At 50.4% G+C, this 19211-nt stretch overlaps 1 protein-coding gene across 1 annotated transcript; it reads right to left on the reverse strand.

The window, feature by feature from the left end:
• Positions 1–13918: 13918 nt before the first annotated feature.
• On the reverse strand, positions 13919–18304 carry LOC131205871 (protein gooseberry). Its single transcript, XM_058198160.1, has 3 exons — positions 18250–18304; positions 14158–15499; positions 13919–14090 (listed from the first exon to the last, which is right to left on the reverse strand). The coding sequence occupies exons 1-3, from the start codon at positions 18302–18304 to the stop codon at positions 13919–13921; spliced, it is 1569 nt and encodes a 522-aa protein (XP_058054143.1).
• Positions 18305–19211: the final 907 nt, after the last annotated feature.

Raw genomic sequence — 19211 nt, forward strand, 5'->3', positions numbered from 1 at the left:
TAGTTGCATTAGTTTTACTCACTCTTTACTACTTTTATAGTTTCTTTCCTTTTGCAGAACGTTTTCACACACTTAAGGTATATTTATATGCTTAAGGTCATTGTTTCTGCCTTCAAACTATTGTTTTCTTTTCGTTTCCTTTTATTGTTTCACCTTTTCTATATGGTTTTAAATACTAAATCAAATTTGTACTTTCGATCGTAACAATTGAAAAAAAATTCCACCAAATTGGGAGTTTCCGTGAAACTTGGGAAAACTTTTTAAACTCTCCACTCACGTCTGCGCGTATTTACGTAACGGTCGCGACGCAGCCAATTCCCATGCCAAAGTGCAGCTCAATGCGAGGATCGTAGTCCTTGGGTCTTGGGCAAATATGGGCAATTCCACTCCCACCAGAAACGTAAACAAAACACCAGGCGAAACCGGAAAAAGCGGCACAGAAAAGGGGCTCGTCAAGAGTCAATTGACGATTTTCAGGGCAAGTTAAAGTAATTGCATACCACCTAGGCAAAGGCTCAGGACCGGGCAACCTCACCGCCTCACCGCTCTTCCTCTCTCTCTCTCTATCACTCCTTCGATGCACTAGCTCCGGAGCTGTGTGTCTCTTTCTCAATTCTATCACACGCTCTGGCACGCTGCTGCACTCTGTAATCACGCGGGTAAGTCGCAGGACGCGCCACTCACTCCGGAGCGGACCCTCCACCGGGTCCGCCGGGTTTTTTTCCGCTCAAAACCCCGCATAATTGTGATGATTTTGAATTGTGCCGAAGCGCGCGGCCAAATCGAAAGGCGATCTCAGGCTCCATCCCCCCGAAGATTCCGCCCAAGACGATGCGATGCCGGCCCGGCCCGATCGCAGATAGTATTGTTTTTGTTTTTTGTAGCCCCATCTCGCGGGCTCGCGTTGGGCGTTGGTCCAATTTCTGTGGTCTCTGAGCGGTGAAGCCTGGGTCCTCGGTCCCGCGCCGAGAAAGGGTTTTGGGGCCGCGGCGGTAGTTGCAGCTGCGGCTGCAGGAGATAACTAAAGGGCCGGGGCCACCTTAATTTGATTACATACTGCAACACTTTATGGCATATAATTTGCTCACGTTCATGCATCTCAGCACTCCCCAGGCCTGTCGGCACTCTGCGCCCAGCGACGACGTTTTGATTTCATTTTCCGTTCCTTTCCCGCCAGCCAGCCAGAGGTTGGGCTCGGGTCCTTCCTTCGACCGACCGGGACGGGCTCTGATTGATGACCGCAGCCACCAGAAGAAGCGCTCGATACCGGTCGATCGTGAGCGCCGCTATCAAGATCGAACGGCGGACCCCGAGGATGCGCTCTCTCTCTCTCGGCGGAGGATAAAGTGATAAAGTTATGGCCATATTGCTTTCTACACTTGTGCCAGGCCGTGTTTTTCTGGCAAATTTTCAACGCTTCTTAGCAGCAGCAGCCGGGATCCGGAAGACGCTCCGGTGACTCTGTCAACACCGATAAGCCCGCACCGTGTAAGTGTCGTGATTGCGCCAAATTGTATGGGGCGATCCCTTCAACAGTCTATAAAATACTTTAAACGGGCGATATATAACAATAATGATAACCTGGCGGGCGCTCACACACTTGATCGTAAGTGTGAATAAGGTATTCTAAGATTATATGATCACAGATCGGGCGTGAAGTGCGTTGCGACGCTCTGAACGCTAGCTAAGGCGGTAGCGATCGTTGCTTATGTACAATAGGTTGCGGTGCTGTGAATTGAAAATAAAAATTAATAGGGCCCGGTGACTAGCTCCAAAGCTCAGTCGAGCTTCATCTCACTCAGGCATTTCCCACAAAAACCTCAGCTGTCTTAACTGTCTCAAGGGGCCCTCGAGAGGTGTCTCGCACGCAGAGAGTAATTGGCTAGCTGATGATTAAAACATCTTTCAGTCTTTTTCTGGGCCGGCAGTAAGAAAGTGTCTAAAATCACTTCGCCCGGCCGGCCGGCTGACGGATTTGGTGCCCTGCCAATTCTGAGAAACCTCACTAGAAACCGGGCTGTAGCAGAAACCTTTACGAAGCCCGTGGGTTGCTATTTGGGGCCATGATATTTGATGCGCATCATCAACGCCCGGACCACGGCCACGGATCCATTGGGCACGGGCGTTTGCTCCCAAAAATCCCACAGGGTGGGAGCCTGCGGCAAATGATTTCATCGAGCCCTAGGGAAGCCTACGCATCCGGAGGCTCCACGTTGGTGCCCCGGAGCAGAGACACATCAGCTCGCAGCGTATCAATCATCATTTACATCCCATTCGATCTTCATCAGAGGCGTTGATATTGCTCGATTGCCACTCCGACCCACAACCAACCCCCATCCCGGCCGGCCGGCCGACCCGGGGCTTGTGGGTTTCGGGCCGGTTTGTAATTGATTTTTTGATCGAAATCCTTCGAGTTTCGTACGCTACCTCTTACACGCAACCCGGCGGTGGTGGTCTCCGGATTTGGCCCCCGGGACACACACAGCCACATTTCGGGCGCTAATAGTTCCATTAGGCACGGAAATGAGTCCCCCCGCGAAGCTCGGAGTAGGAATGTCGTTCCCCGCGTGCTGTTGGGTAATTTGTTAGCAATGTTGCAACCATGGCGGCCGGATGGTGGGGCGTTTGGGTCAGCGTTTGGTGTGGTCCTTTTCTGAAATGATGCCTCAAACGGGGCCTAGTTCCCGACTTTAATGCAAATTTAAATGTATTACTAATTTGAAAAGTTTTACAACGTGAATAGATTTGAAGGATTTACAGTTATAGTAATAGTCTTAATATAGTTATGGTCGAACCTCTATCAGTTACTGGCACAGGCATGAGCGTTTAACGGTTGAGTCTTAACCCATTATGTACGCATATTTAATAAACAATTTTAACAGTTATGTATTTGAAACTTATAGCGTTTATTAACCCAATTTAGATCAAGCTTGAAGCTCAAAGTCCAAACAAAGTCCAGCATTTTGGCCGAAATTGAAGGAGAAACCCCTCCACGCTCCATGTGACTCAAATAGTTTGTTACAAAAATGTTCGTATAGTTTGCAAAAAAAAGAAAGGGATGGTAGCACAAAACTGTCAACCCATGAGGGACAATGATCCGGCAGCCTCGTCACTTTGCCAAAAGCTTCTGCGTCCCGTTGCCGGAGCTAACAAAGCCACCGCCCCAGCATCCGACGGATACAAGTTTTCCGTTAAAAAGGTCACAAACTAGAACCCGAACCGGTTGCTCCGGAGTTCTGCGGTCTTCGGGATGCGACATGCGGACCGGGGCGAGCCGGCCACCTTCACGACGTTTACGCATGTCACCGAAGATGATTGCTTTCACGGCGGGTGAAATGAGACACATCCCATTTGCAATTGTTTGGGGCCCAATGTTTAGCTGTCTGTCACGCCACATTACCGGCAGATTATTTACCTACAGCAAAGCATCTCTTTCGGTGGTGTGCGGTCCGTTCGGCTTTTCCCTTTTTTAGATTTGAACGCGAAGAATTGGATAAATTTAGATGCCAAAAAGGTTAACAAGTTCTGCCCGAGATGCTCACAATAAGAAGATCCTTTAGCTTTGCATGATTTAATTGAATAGCTTTACAGGGTTGTTCATTTCAAGTGTGAAACTTTTAGTTGAATGTCTGCCAGTATTGGAACATGAATCGCTAGAACAACGTGTTAACATTAACAAAACTTACTGCAAAAGCGGGGATTCTACCGTAAATACGTTTCGAGCCATTAGAAATGACTTTTATAGTCATAATTATGGTAGAAAAAATAATGAAATTTTTCATTTGTTTTTTAGGTTTTCTCTTGTTTTCTTTTTCTTCAAAAAAATAGAAAATGAATAACCCTGTACATTGAGTTAAGTAATAGACCAACGTATCGAAACGTAATGAACGGATAAACGATAATAATAAAACGAATAAACGGAAACGTGAATAATTATAAACACTTATAAAATAGAGATTACTTTCCCTAAAATATTACAAAAAATTACCAAATAGCATCAAACACTGCAGCACTTTGTCCGCGTACGATCGCTCCCATTGCTCCCCAGAACACTGTTGCCTGGCGATTCCCTGGCGAAGTGAGCTCCAAAACATCAAAACATTTGTTAACTCAAGTTCGGAGTACAGTGTCGTGTCGTGTAATTTGCACAAATTTATGGGATGACTGACTCTAAGCCCGGGCCCGGCATGAACCGGGAAGTCCGTTCGAAAGATCCTTTGTCGCTCCTTGTCGCGCCAGCAGAAGCGCGAAGACTGATGCAATCCTGCAAACGAAGCGTGTAAAGTGTGCAGTTTTATTGAACCATCAAACCTCGGCCAAATGAGTCCCTGTTCGGCGACAAACAAAGTATGCGGCACATGATCGAACCATAATCGGTTCCGGGTCCGACGGAAACGGGGCAGGACTCGCACCGGACAGCGCGTCTAATCGGGCAAAGGCGAAAGAAAAAAAAGGAATAAGCAATAGGAGAAGCTGCCTCGTTTGCATCGTTCGCTCGGCACAACAGGGTGACGATTCCTGTGTGACGACAGAGCCTCGAACTGCAACTCCCTCACGTTACATTCTTTCCACCAATGCACGGATTTATTATTTTACGACTGCACGCTGCATTCGCGCTGGGTAGTAGTGTCGTAAAGTGTCCGGAGGCCATTATTGGTTTTGTTGGCCACGGCTACGGGGTCCTAGGTCCTTCCGCGGACCCTGGACACACCGGTTTAAGAATGAAACTGACGTCGTTCACAAAAATGTCCTTTTCGGCGATTGTCGATTTAGCGAAGGCGTCGTCGTCGTCGTCGGTGCCGTCGACCACTTCAGCCGGTCCGGCCGGGGTTTCCGGTGTTCGGAGAGTGTTTTATGAAAATTTATAGCGTGATTTATGGACCGGCCCAGGAAGGCACACGCTGCGAATCGATCGGACCACCGACCCATCACAATGTCCGATGAAGCAGTGAATCGATACTTCTAAACCACCCGCCCTTAGCGGAAGTTAACTGGGGATTTATAACTTTGCCTTCGAGCCCGGAACCCCAAAATCCTGAGCTTCGGCACTTTTAAGCGTGTAGTCCTGTAAGCCGGCATTGGCGAGCCAATTTATGAATTCAATTTCCACTCCTTTTCTGTAGGACCTTTCGAAGCTTATCATGTGATATAAGGAAATAATCCCAGTTTTTTGGGGGACTTTAAAGTGCGTAGTGTACACGAACTGTCCAACAAATGGAAATTGATAATTATCCTTCAAAGCATTGAGCCCCTCGAGCGAATTATCGATCTCGCAGCTCATCCATTCGGGGTCCAGCCCATCAATTGGTGCGTTCCGAAACCATCGGCCAGTTATGGAGCAATTGAGGGCGCGACGTAGCGACTAAATTCGCTTCGTACGCGCCGCTTTCGGAGGGCCACCCTGAAGCAACCCGTGATCGTGATGATCTGCGTCTGGCCTGACGAAGACGAATGAACGTCAAACGGCGGCCGCCGTAGCCGATGAATGACGAATGATAGCCGCCGTACGTGCGATCACCGAATCTGGGTTGGGTGCTGGGTGGCCATTAGGTCGAAAGTCAAATCCACCATCGTCGGCGTCGACGTAAGCGATGATCCAGAGGTCCAAATATGGAACCGAACGGACGACGACGCGCCGACGCGCCGACACGCGCGCCAACGGGCGGGATCGCTGAATTAGGAGCAATTATTTTACAAGTTGAAGCTCGGTAATTTATTTCGGTAAAATTTCCGAAGCTCATGGAAGCCCACGTAAGGACCGGACATTATTGAGCTATGCCCTATTGATTATTGAACTTTTTTGGGTATTCCTCTAAGTCGATTACATAGGTGCCCTTTATTGCGATAGCCATGGTATAGGCCCACGACTACTTTCTAATCATTTCCTGGATCAATAATATCCAGATAATAATCACTGAATGCCAAGTCCTGAAAATACTGTTCGAATACTTTAAAATACTGTGAAAATCGATTAAAGCGGAGTGGATCCAGTGACATAACTCCATCGTCTATAAAGTTAATAAATGAATGAAGTTAAGAATAGTATTTCCAATTCCAGTTCGGAGTTCCGAAAAGCTGTTCAAAATTATGCTTCAAAACTGATTGCAAATGAAACTGAATACTTCCCGATATTGAAGACTCTACTTCCCACATGATCAAAAGTCAAGTTGGGTTTCTTATCAATCCGCACGAATCACACGCCTTGAAGGATATCATGTCTCTGCCAGCGTGCCAGCTTACTTCCCGGAGTGTTAACCGCCAGAAAAACTAACAACCCAATCAGCGCACGCATCGCATCCCGGACGAGGATGTTCCTCAAAACAATCTCAAAATGATTGACTTATCAGCATCGAACCCAGCAGGAAGAGCTGGTCGGCCCGGGTCCCGGCTGGCCGGGTCTCTGTCATTAGCCCATCCATCCGCCTTCAACTCCGTGTTATTAAAACACAGAAGCGAGAAGTAAAAACAGTGGGGCCCCTGGATAACGGAGACGAAAACCGAAGAACGAAACTGCTCGTCGTTTGCTAAATAAACCGCTAAAGACCAACCGCTTTCCCCGGGCCAACTATTAGACGGAAGCTACTCGGGTCACTCGGTTGATGACGATGATAATCAAGAGGATGATTAGCAGGGCAGAGGATATTAATTTGATAGAGAGCGCACGTCCTGCATTATGGCTCCGCTCACGGCACAGCCGAGAAGCCTCTGGAGGCGAAGGTATCGTCCGGGTTTTTTGTTCGGAGCCCAAACTCGGGTTCATTATCTGGGCTAGGGCGCTAGCGTTTAAGGATCGGAGCCGCTTGCAGCAGGTGCAGGTGCAGTTTCGTCACACCATTTGGGCACTTAATTTCCTAAATCGGACCACGTGTGCACCACGTTCCTTACAGCTGCTGCGGCTGGACAAGTAGGACCGCTGAACAAATCTGATACTAATTCCTACCACTCCGTGAAGATAAGAAGCCGGAGCTTCCGGATGTCGGCCTCGATACTTTTCTCGTCTATCTGGGCAGTCTGTTCAGAAGTTCGAGATCTTGTAGAAATTTCCGGCGTGGCCAATCGGAGAATTAAGACACCGCCACCGGTTGGACCCCCTGAGAAGATTGTCTGACGAAATTCGAAATATCATTCGGATAACGGTCCGAACAAGATAACGGCTCAGGAATCGGTCTAGTTTTCAAAAGATGTTTCCGCAGACAGAGAGCTGTCCAGAACGAATTGGGTTGCAAAGAATTTATGCAACACCGAAGGGAAGACGCTCTCATCCTCTTAACCGGCCCGGCCTCTTCCCATTCAGGTACGGGGATTCCGGCCGGGGAGTGTCACACTTTTCCAATTTTAATTTACTTACACGACTTAGGCCCTGGGAGCGCATTCAGCGTTGCACTGCGGCACACTCAAGACGTTAATTGAATTCGGACAAAGAAAGATTACGTTTCGCAACACACATCGGCTGGTGAGATGTATCCCTTTCGAGCGAGACACACGAAACCGAATTAGGCCTGCCAAAGGAGCCGGTTCGTTTCCGCTCGAATGACCACATTCCGACCGGATGACACCCGGCGAGATCCTGGCTGGATCATATGTGAGAGGCCCTTCGGCCCGGTAAGTGGATGAGCAAACGTAATCACCCCCTGGCAGGGATCGCCCGTCCGGATTAGCTGCTCATCCCCGGACGGAGCGAAGAGCGGTCCTTCGGAGGTTCCACTAAATCGCCTCGCCAAACTCACCCGGTTGCGCTTAATTTACTGCGCCACATACATTGGCACATATGCTTAGGGTCAGCCGCCGATGCGCCGATGCGTGGCGAGCTTTGTTTCAAACATGAAAACACTCGCCAAACATTCCACCATCCGGGCGAAGGATCGGCAACGCACATGTGTGCCGCCGTGCCTCTCATGTGGCTGCCGCTGCTCCCAGCTTATCTGGTCAGTTGAAGATGAAAGGTTGGGAAGAAATTGGAAAAAGTGAGCAACGGAAAAGGCTCCGAGGTTTCGTTCCATTAACGTTCCCGCTCAAACAAACAACTCGCGCCGGACCCGATTCACCGAGTGCAATTACTGGTGACCGAGCCAATTGTCCGGTGATTGTGTCCTTCTCTTCTGTGGGTTTGCTTCGAAGCTTTCGGTGCACTTTTTGTGTTCGAGCAGAAAAAGGCCGAACAATCGATGACAATAGTAATGACTGTTCATTAGCTTCAGCAGCAGCCCCCGGGGGAATGGTTAATGAAATTTGAAACTGTTATTGAGATTTCGTTTGGGGCAGCTTTCCGAGGCTTTCGAGGGCCTGCACAGTGTTACACTCTTAAGTCGGTCATCGAAAATGGTTAAACAATTTCTTTGCGATTGTTATAAAAGAATAGATGAATTCGTGCCAAAATCGCCTGCCTGAAGATGACTGGCAATAACTTCCCATAGGCGATAAAAGATAACTTTAAGAACCATGCAAGGCACGCGATAGAATCACTTTAAAAATGACTAGACATAAACGTCGTAAGAAGCCCAGATATTTGAGTGCCAAGAGAATTACCCAAAAAAAATTCTGAAAACATCTCCACAAATCGTTAATGATGTCATTAGCATTAGCATCTGAAAATGACCCTAAAAGGTCGATAAATCAAAAAAACCGTTGCATATACCGTAACATATGGTTAAATAAGGAAAATAGATAAATGTTTTATAATACGTTTTATATTAATACGCAAAGGCTATTTACGTGACTTTGTATATTTTTCAATCGAACGAGTAGACAAATGAGATGGTAAAAAGGCAAATATTCGCTGTCATCTGTTAAATCTGGTTGAAATGTCTTCTTCATCACCACGCGCTTTGATGATGCTGGGACGCTCTATAAGCATTACCACAGCACATAATGTATTTAATGGATGAATACGTTGAATGTCTAAATCATAGACACTCAGAAGAAACTGCAACAAAAGTTCTTTGAAAATGTCAATGGCCATTGTTAACGTTGTGGGAATTAATAAATGCTAATCTTGCAAGATTGATCAAGATGACAGGATCAAGAGTCAGAAGTCAAGACTCACGAAGATATCAAATTCGCGAACCACTGAAAATTCAAGATAATTTATAAAGAATAGATAGAAGCTATTACAAATTTGCTGGGTGGGTTTGTTGTGGTGTGTTCGGCAATCGGTGTTTTGCTATCGAAAAAGAAGTGAAGCACTGTTGCTTTTGGAATTTGCCAAGTTGCGTAACGAAGGCAGAGAATGGGTAAACCACGATGGTCAACAAGGAAACTCCTATTTGTGAGTTAGGATGAAAAAAACCGTTTCGTTTTGAAGAATTCCGAGGCTCTTGATATCCCTTTTGCCAAATGTCAAATATCGTACCAATCGTATCCGTTATGACTTTTAGACGAGATCTTTTTCATATGCTTGAAAATGACAAGAACCCTAAAAAGAGCTCATAGCCGAAAGGGCTTCGAACCCTTTTAACCGAAGAACGCCTATCCATGAGATTCGTAAAAGATTCCTTTGAAAGGAATAAACTAAATCCTGATGAGGAGGATATTTCAAGTACTTTCCGAGAGGAATGAAAATTCGCCTTACTTATGGAACACAAAAGTAGCCGTTACAGCTGTTGAGGAAATAAAGAAAAATATGCAAACGACAGGTAAGATTGATAAAAAAGGAAGATGACTAACAACCACAATCCAATAAACGCAAGATGAACTGATAAGCATTTGGTAGAGTATCCACAGTATTTAGAGTGCAGCTTCTTGAGACGGCAAACAAATTGATAAAGCTAAACGGGATTTAATAAAAACCCATTTCGGTGCCCTAGAGTCAGTGCAGCTACTGATTGCAGTACAAGAAATCTGTTGGGGTCCCCTTTCAAACAAAAGTCCAGTAGTTCGTCCAACAGAGTCGACGATTTCCATCCCACGGCGCTCTCCGAAATCCGGGAAGCGGATTCGTCCTTCGCACTTCCTACTCATACGGCAGCCGCTACTGCACTGCGACATTCATCCTCCGGCCGGGCGGGGACCGGTAGTGTACCGGGAAGCACCTACCCCCTCACACCGAGGACCAAAGGACCGTCGAATAAAAACAAAAAGCCCCGGTCAACGACGACGACCGTTATACCCGTGAAACCAGAAAATTCATTAATTTCCACTAATTTCGGGCTCCTCTGCGCGCTGCGTGAACTACGTCCCTCTCTCTGGGATGTCCTCTGCAGGCCTCCCGAATACCTCTCTCTCTCTTGCGCTGAGCACTTCGGCAGGGATCCTGTCCCACGGCGCACGGCGAACTGTGACAAAATATTGTTGCCCTGGCGCGCCCTGAAGGCCCAAGACGCATCCTTGAAGGTCCTCGGAGCCCACCCGTCGCCGTCACTATCCGACGAGATCTGCCGATGATGACGACGATGATGATGATGCTCCGTGTGGTGAAGGAAGAGAGACGGAAAACCAACTCCGGAGCAGCAATTTGGCCACCTCCGGGGGCGAGTGTTGAAATGTGAACAATCCGCCTCACAGTGGTGCTGCTGCTGCTGCCAGGATCTTCGGTCTTCGCTCCAAGGCTTCGGAGGCCGTCGTCCGCAAGGACGCCGTCGGCCAGCGGCTGGTGACCGGATGGCTGGGTGAGGCGAAGTTGAGCGACTTTCAAGGCAACGGCGCAGCGCAAAAAGCATGCCCCGAAGAATGGTAATGAGCTGTAAGCTTTGCCAACATTCCGTCTGCCCATCGGGTGTCCTTTTGCGTCCACCGTTTTTTTCCCTGCCACTGCTTGGTCGAGCCAACGGGAACCTCTGCGAGTTCCAGCGAAGGTCTGCGTGGCCCAAGAAAAAGGACTCGCAGTTTTATGGAAGTTCTCTCGCTCTCGCTCTCTCTCTCTGTCTGTTTGTCTAGCTCCGTTTCCTCGGTACCTCCGGGCAGGGTTCCGGGCATCCAGGGTGTCCTCCGTGAAGGCATCTAGCGCTGGCCTGCCCGAGCCCGAGGCTCTCCATTCCCGTAGTCCGGGGTGGCTCGTATCCAGTGGCGATAACAAGGTTAAATAAACAGTTTACAACCGCTCGCTTTGGCAGGCCATAAATATGTCCGCACGTCGCTCTCGGAGACGAGTCTCTGACGGCAGCATTGGCTCCTTTCAGGTTCTATTGGATGATTGGTAATAAATATTTTGCATTTCGGTTTGTGTCCGGTTTTTTTTCGTTGTCCTCCTCGTTGCGACCTAGCAGACCGGGCGAAGTGAAGAACTCTTGTGTCGCGCGGCCTTGCGTTGCCTCGGGGAGAACCTCCCGCGTACGTGCCGATGTCAAGACGAACGAAGAATCAACCGTTCGGTGCTTTGGTGGACAAAACGCGTGTTTATTGCACAATGCTCTGGTTCATAATTCGGAGCTGTATGGGAAAGCAATAAAAAAACGAAGACGACGAACGAGCGGAATCAATTATGAGGTGAATTGCCTCGTCTTGTCGAAGAGCCTGACTGGGCTTCGCGAAAGAAGCCTGCTCTAGGAAATGGGAACAATGTGACAACGAGAAGCACCCCGAACTGTCGTTTCCGGGTGCGATACGATAAAGAGCTGACTCTCAATCGGCCCAATTCAGATTGAAATGGTTTATGGGATATCCTTTAGCGGGTTTACAATCCCGCTGAACGTCCATTTGGTTTATAGATGCTTTTGGTAGGAAGAGTGGCCTTTCGGCAGTAGGTGAAGGTAAGGTGGAAACATACTTGGCACGAGATGACGCTCGTAATTGAGGAAGAGTTCGAATCCACGCAATCTACGTCATAGGGGTGTAGAATTTGACAATCTCTCGCAGACGGCAGTGCCTTTGGTATCTATGGTATCATGCTTAACAATAGTCCGAGACTAAATTTAGCCTTCAAAGAGAACGTTAGACTAACTCATGGGTCCCCGACCCGAGCCTGACACATAAATGGCGCTAGACTTATTTCATTCATATCTTTTTCAGTTAGTACTAACCTTCAAAAAAGAAAGCTGTTAAAATTTCATGATATTCTACTCATAATGTTGATGTTGATGATGATACTCTGAACAGTTTTACAAGGATTCCACTCCATCACAAACAACAACGTTGGTTTGCTGACTTCAAATGTACCGATGATGATAAATGGTAACACCAGAAAACATTTAAAAATCCACAAACTTGTTTCGAATGATCGAACAGTGAAGTTGTGTCAGTTAGCTGATATTCTAAAGATATAAAATGAACTTGTTGGCTTTACATTGCATCAACTTCTGACTAATGGGAAAGCTCCGTTCAAAGTGGCTGTCACGTGGGCTCTTGCTGTTGACCAAACACAAGAACGTATTGATTAGCCTGAGCAGTGTTTGGCCATTTTTACACGTAATAACCCTTATCATTTCACTACAAATTCAAAACGATCGTCATCCGAGTGGAGAGCAACTGGTGAACAATCGGCTGGACAGGGTGATATAATATTCATCGACTATCTTGAGAAGGGAACTATCATCAACAGTGAATATTAGACAGCGTTATTGGAGGCTGTTTGAAGGCCGAAACGGAGTAGATCGAAAACCGCTCGTATTGTGTGGTCCGTTACTTCATTTGGCTGAAACCATATATCTTCTAAGTTGTCTAATACATTTTGTTATCATCTGGCGATATCGCTTGAAATTGACGATAGTGCTTCCGTTCTTCATTTTCGAAAAAAGAGGGTCCTATAACGCCTCCAGCCATAATGTGCTTTTTTTTCCTAGATGAAACGGCCTCCCTTCAATCGATTGCAGGTTTTCAGAGCCTCAGATGCGCCAATTTGGTTTGCTTACGTAGTCGCCAAGTGAAAGAAGTGCCTCGTCGCCGAAGAACAATTTGCTGGAAAAATTAGTGTTATGCGATATTTTTAACATTTACGTTTGAGTCCTTACTTTTGTAGAAAGTTCTCATAATTTGAGTACATTGTTCTGTTGTTAAACGATTCAATTCAAAACTACAAAATGGATAGCCCTGCACCATTGATAGCAATGTTCGAGCAAACCCACCAAAGTATTGACTAGTGATTAAAATTTGAATTAATTTGTTGATCAGAAGGTCAGAAGTTTTGCGGAACCTACTTCAACAGAAATACCTTGCGGTCCTGGGCATCCCATTTGTGGCTGTTGCCCGGCGTTTCAACCGCTTTACCCTCTGTGGTTTCCGCAATAATTGAAATGTTTGGACCGCTGGCTCGGGATGATAAAACCACAAAACCGTATCCCGAATGCCGCTAAGGACCTGGTTTCGATTGCCGTTGGGCAAACGGGCTGTGATACCCTTTATCGGGGTTGGCACGTGTGTGTTGGAAACTTTTACCACAAGAAGTACCACAGTTCCATCGCAGCCCACAATGTTCCAACCGAAGAGTACTCGAACGGCATTCCAACTAGCTATAGCTGGTATTCGGCCACAAATCCTCCGATAGTTTTTGTGTGAACAGTAAGTCCCAAAAACAGTTTGATAATATAGGTTTATGTAGCGTAAGAGTTTATTTCAAATATTTTATAATTATTTCTTATCCACTATTCAGTTCATTCCTCTATTCTGTAGTATAAATATAGCCTAATGCCGTATGCCCTGCTCTCTTAAGCACCAGACATGAACGAGATTCCTCGAGCAAGTTGGAGAAGGCAGCTCGGAAGTCTTAGCTCCTCGGCTCCTCCGAGGGTCGTTTTGATCTACAAAAGCTCGCTCGGCGGCAGCAGCCTCGGTTTCTACTATTGTATAGTGCGACCTTACACCTAAGGAGATCCTAACCCTAGTGGCCTAAGATCCTAATCCCGAGCGGAAGAGAGCCACGAATCAACTCAAACTGGCCAGGATCACGGCTGGCCTGGTGTGTTCCTCTTAGTATACCGATGTACCTTATGAATTCATGTAGCTCACTATTTTACAACCTTCCTCTTGCTTTCTTACAGAAACCGACGGCTCAGCAGTGTAGACGGCTCATCTCCAGCCCTCCGAGCTGGCCGAAGTACGGGTAGCCGGACTTGGCCTCGGCGGCCAGCGCAGCCGATTGGTAGTGGACCGCCGAGGCGGCGTGGGGATGATGGTGGTGGTGTGCCGCGTGATGGTGGCCCATGTTGTTCGAGAAGAACGTGCTGAGAGAGCGAGAAAGGGGTTCATTAATGCCTGGGTCGGCCGGGTGTGACGTCAGTCAGAACTTACCTGTAGGCGTCCCACTCGCTGGCGGACTTCTGGTGGGCGGCCTCGACGTTGGCGCCAGCCGCCGAGGAGTAGCCGCCGGCGGCTACGGCGACGGCGTAAGACTGGGCTGCAGCCTGGGCCTGGTGATGGTGGGCGGCGGCTGCGGCAGCATGATGGTGGTCGGCCATGCTGGCTCCGTGCTGGGTGCCCCCGTTGTCCAGCATCGTCGAGAAGTAGTTGTAGCCGCCGGGTGGCGCCGCCACCACTCCGTGGTTCTGGGCCATCTGGACTCCGATGTGGTTGGCGTGGTGTGGCACCGGGGATACCGACGTGGATGGAGCTCCCCCCACGTGGGACACCGGAGGACTGACGGAGCTCGGGGGACTCATGGACGCGGGCGGACTCATGGTCGCGGAAGTCGGATGCATCATGGTCTGGGCCAGCGGGTTGTAGGAGGTTTGCGTCGGAGCGTGCATCGACGCCGGGGGCTGGCTGGGGCCGGTGGAAGAGTACTGGGTTGCCCAGGCTGGCGTCATCGAGCCTGGGAAGCCGGCAGCGGCCACGGCGGCGGCTGCAGCGGCAGCTCCCATCGGTGATCCGGATCCCTGGTGCTCGAACGACACTTGGTACTGGGCGGCCGAAGGATACATCTGCTGGGAGCTCATGTGTTTCCGGAGTCGAGCCCGTCGGTTGGAGAACCACACCTGAACCCGAGCCTCCGTCAGCTTGGTCTTCTGGGCGAGGTCCTCCCGAGTGTACACGTCCGGGTACTGGGTCCGGGCGAACGCAACCTCGAGCGCCTCCAGCTGATCCCCGTTGAAGGTGGTCCGGGAGCGGCGCTGCTTGCGTTTCAACGTGATTCCCGGTTCGGACTCGGTGTCGGAGTCCTCGTCGCATGAAGACCCACCCAGGATGCCGTTGATCGAGTGGTTCCCGCGCATCTCCGCCAGGCCGCCGATGGATTCGTCCCGACGACCGCCGCAGCCGCCACGGAGCAGCCGACTGATGGAGCTGACCGACGGGGCCGTCGTCTTGTCGCACAGCCCGTCCTTGATCAGCCGGTCGCGGATCTCCCAGCTGAAGATGCCCGGGTTCACCTTGCGCAGCTCCTCGATCCGGTGCTCGATCTCGGGCGTCGAGACGCGTGGCTTCGACCCACCGATCACGCCCGGTCGGATCGAGCCAGTCTCCTGGTAACGGTTCAGGATCTTCGACACGCAGCCGTGTGAGACGCGTAACTGGCGTGAGATCACACACGGGCGGACCCCGGATGCGGCCATCTCGACGATCCGCAGCCGGATGTGGTTCGGTAGCGGGCGCCCATTAATGAACACTCCGCCCAGCTGGTTGACGCGTCCCTGACCTGGAGCAAGAAAGCAGAGCGAGAGAGAGAGAGAGCACCGAGTTAGTCGGAAGGTCACGCGAGGATCGGGAGGTCCGAGAATGAAGGAGAAGGGCGTTCGGGTGCCAGGGATTCCGCCCTCGGGATCGCCCATTCCGGTTCCGGAATGAACCCATCCCGCCTGGAGGAGGCTTTGATCTTCGCCAGTGCGGTTTTGGGCCGCCGTAAGCCGTAATCAATTACATCGCAGGATCTCCAAACCACCAAAATGGCGGCATCCCCCGGGGTCATTAGGCTACCGGTTCCGCCGACGGTTTGATTCGGTTTCGGAAACTTCTCCAACCGAAAAGTCTGGGGATGCCCATTTTTGGGGCACACCGCCCCAAAGGTTCATTTATCATCACGCTCTACGCAGCTCCCTGTCAGGGGGGAGCCTGCCTCGTGGGGCCGCGCTCGGTAGCCTAATTAGAAGTTAATGGTACCGACGGCCGTATCAACGACACGCGGGCTCCTAATGGTTCCCTAACGTCCCGGAAGGCGTCGGCAGAGATGGCAGACGAGATCGAGCGTGTACAAACAAGAGAGCGTCCAACAGTTGTTAGAAACAAATGGGCCCATTCGGACCATTCTTGGTTTGGACTGCTGCTGGGTGCTTCATTTGGGATTCTTCCTCATGGGAGCCTCACCGGGCTGATCGGGACCGGCCGTTGGGATCGGTGATCAGACTGTGCCCTCCTATCAGGAAGGGCCCAACCATCGATCGTGGGGAGCGCATGAATTACATACTGCCTCCTGCTGCCCGGCGTACCACGTAATTACAGCCCTGCGCGCACCGATCACGATGTTTGATCTCCGATTCGATACTTTGCATCCCAGCCCGATCACTCAATCGGTGGATCAGCCCGTTCACGGAAGCGCTACCACCACACGTCGTAGGTGTCCCCCACGGGAATATTCCAATAAATCCCCCCGGTTCGGTGATACCTCCAAAGGTGACAGAGATAAAGTGCGCGAGAAGGCGTTGAGAAGATAAATCGGCCTCGGCGGCCCCTTTCGCGTCGCCGGCGGAGGGTGTTGAAGTTTCATTAAACACTTCACGCGCAACTCCCGGGGGCCCCAAGATCTCCGAAGAGTTCGCCGGCCGGGATCGGAACGGTTTTTGATCAATTGATTAAAATGTACCGCGATCGATCCGTGGGGGAGGAGAGCGTGGCTGGAGCTCCCTCTCGCTTCGTCTACCCTTCGGGAACGATCTCCCGAATTAAGCCAAGTTTGGTCTTTGGACCCCGAGCCCAAGTCCGGGGTGCGCTTTATCATATAAATTGATCATTTTTAGTTTATAAATATATTAAATATCGGTATAAATTATTATTCCACCGAGAGCGAAAGAGAGAGAGAGAGAGAGAGAAAGAGAGAGAGAGAGAGAGAGAGAGAGAGAGATCGCGAGAGATCGGACGCCCTGGAATGCGATCGGCGCGGGACAGGCCATCCGGTAAAACGGCCATCCTGGAGCCGCCCGCCTGGGAGTCAATAAATTCCTGGCGATTTATTTCACGCGCTCGCGGGGTGGCGTATGGGCCGAGAGATGACGCATGGCGGCGTTGAAAGCCGGACCGGACCCACCAGAGCCACCGCCGCCGCCGATCACGACCGAAAATAACGACGCCACCCGGGCCACGGCGGCGGGCTCGGCGGGCCGAAGAAAGGTAATAAAATATTCCGGGGCACCCATTACATTATCATTATGAAGCATCGCCAGACTTCCAGCATGCGGCCCGACGGAGGAGGAGGTCGTACCGTATGGCGTGGCCGTGTGGCGTGTGGAATGTGACGCGCGCGAACACGTTTGGCGTGGCGCGGCGCGGCGCGATGAGATGAGTGTGTTGTGTTGTGTTGTGTGGTGAAAAACAGGAATTACTAAAATAAGATCAAAGAAATATTGCCGCCCCCAGGGGTACAAGGGACAGGGGGAGAGGGAGAGGAGAAGAAGGGACGCAGCAGAAGGACGGCGAAAGCACGAAAGGCGAAGAACGGGCCGCGGACCGTGATCAGCAGCATCATCAGGTCCGCGCGCGCAGCGAAGATCTCTCGCGGGGGCCCTTTCTCAGACGCGCCAAACTGTCTGTCGGATTTTACGATCACAGATGCACGCGCACGTCTCGCCCTCGTTGAGTCCTCCTGTGGCCAGCCGGGATTGGCTTTTGGCCGTATCTTAATCCCTGATCTGACCAGGGCACTTTCTGACTTCGGGTCTGCGCTTTTGGAACCTTTGGAACCGCGACCGGAGACCGCGGGTATTAGTAGAATAGCCCCATCCCGAGTGGGGCATTGTGAGGTGAATCATTGTTCGAATCCTATTAGGCGGCTAATTGAAAGAAGTGCGCAGGCGCGCGACCAGAACCAGGCCAAGTAAGCAACCAACCCGGGCCCCAGGATCCGGCGTGTAACATATTTGTGGTCATTAATCTTGGGTCCCCGAAAAAGGGGCCCGAATAAAGGCGGCACTCTAGGTAAAGGATATGCGATCGATCCTTCTCGGGATCGCGCCCGCCAACCGTATGCGCACACTCGGTGTGATCGGTCGGCGCACAATTAATGGTGCAACTATGAGTTCCCGGGCTATGATCCCAGGGGCGAAACCCCCTGAAACCCGGCAGCTGTCGTAATTAGCGATATCGATATTACGATGTATTCGTTCACACTCGCCCGGGGCATCGGGGATGATTTATGAGCGGCCGACCGAAAGCCGTCGGCAATCTTCGGTCTCTTACCTTGGAACGGGTAGCCACTGAAGATCGGCGACATGTTTAGGCTAGCGACAGCCATCGAAGACTTCCACTCTGATGGTGTGTCCTTGACACTTGTTTTTCAGAAATCACGCACTCTTCTCTCTTTCACGCGTCTCCTTATCGTCAATCGTTCTCACTGATCGTTCAGCCTGATCGTCCTTTTCCACAGTCTCAACGGATCACTTCTCGCTCGCTTGTCACATACACACGGTTGGAAGGGTCCTCAAAACAAACACCAAAGGAGTCACTCACTTTGCCACGATCCCTGATGATCAACTTTTTTCTGGTCAAACTTCCAGCTCCTTTTCCGCGTCAGCGTCTTAAGAAAGAGATCCTCCCGAGAGAGATGCTGCCCGTCGGAAAGCTACCACCTTACTGATTCGGAGTCGGTGCCGGCGAACAGGTTTGAGCCGACCGAGCCGACTTTTCCAGCTCCGTTTTCTTCTCCAGCATCATCACTTCCAAATCCTGCGCGCTTTGCTCTCTCTCGCTCTCCCGCTTCCTCAGCGAGTGATGCTGCTCGTTTCGCACACCGAAAGCTCGCGCAAAGTGGCTTAGGCCACGCCCACCGAGCGACTTAAGCGGCTCGAGTTCGTCGATTCGTCGAGTCGCTCCGAAAATCGATCAAACCCACGCCGAGCGGCCGGATTGGTTCGGCACCGGATGGTTGTGTGTGGTCACCGCGTGGCTGTGTGTGTGGCGGGGCCACCAACGGAGGAAAAGAGGAAAATTTATGTCAACTGGCCAAGTTGACAAATGCGCCCGATCCTGTGGCCGCCATCAGCGCCGGGTACGATGCCACAAAGGATCCCGGGTTTTCACACCCGGTTCCGTCGGTGGTCGTGTCCTTTGATGTTGGCCGCCGGTTGCCCCGGTTGGGTGTTTATTTGAGGAATGTCCTTAACACAACACACACACACACGGCCACAAGGATCAATTAATAA

The sequence above is a fragment of the Anopheles bellator genome, chromosome 1, assembly GCF_943735745.2.
Source record: "Anopheles bellator chromosome 1, idAnoBellAS_SP24_06.2, whole genome shotgun sequence".
NCBI classification, from domain to species: Eukaryota; Metazoa; Arthropoda; class Insecta; order Diptera; family Culicidae; genus Anopheles; species Anopheles bellator.

Excerpts from the sequence above, each read along its gene's own strand:
- LOC131205871 (XM_058198160.1), bottom strand. The coding sequence starts at position 18,304 with ATGGCTGTCGCTAGCCTAAACATGTCGCCGATCTTCAGTGGCTACCCG. Across the intron at positions 15,500-18,249 it reads CAGTGGCTACCCGTTCCAAG|GTCAGGGACGCGTCAACCAG; the intron begins GTAAGAGACCGA and ends TTCTTGCTCCAG. Across the intron at positions 14,091-14,157 it reads AGCGAGTGGGACGCCTACAG|CACGTTCTTCTCGAACAACA; the intron begins GTAAGTTCTGAC and ends TCGCTCTCTCAG.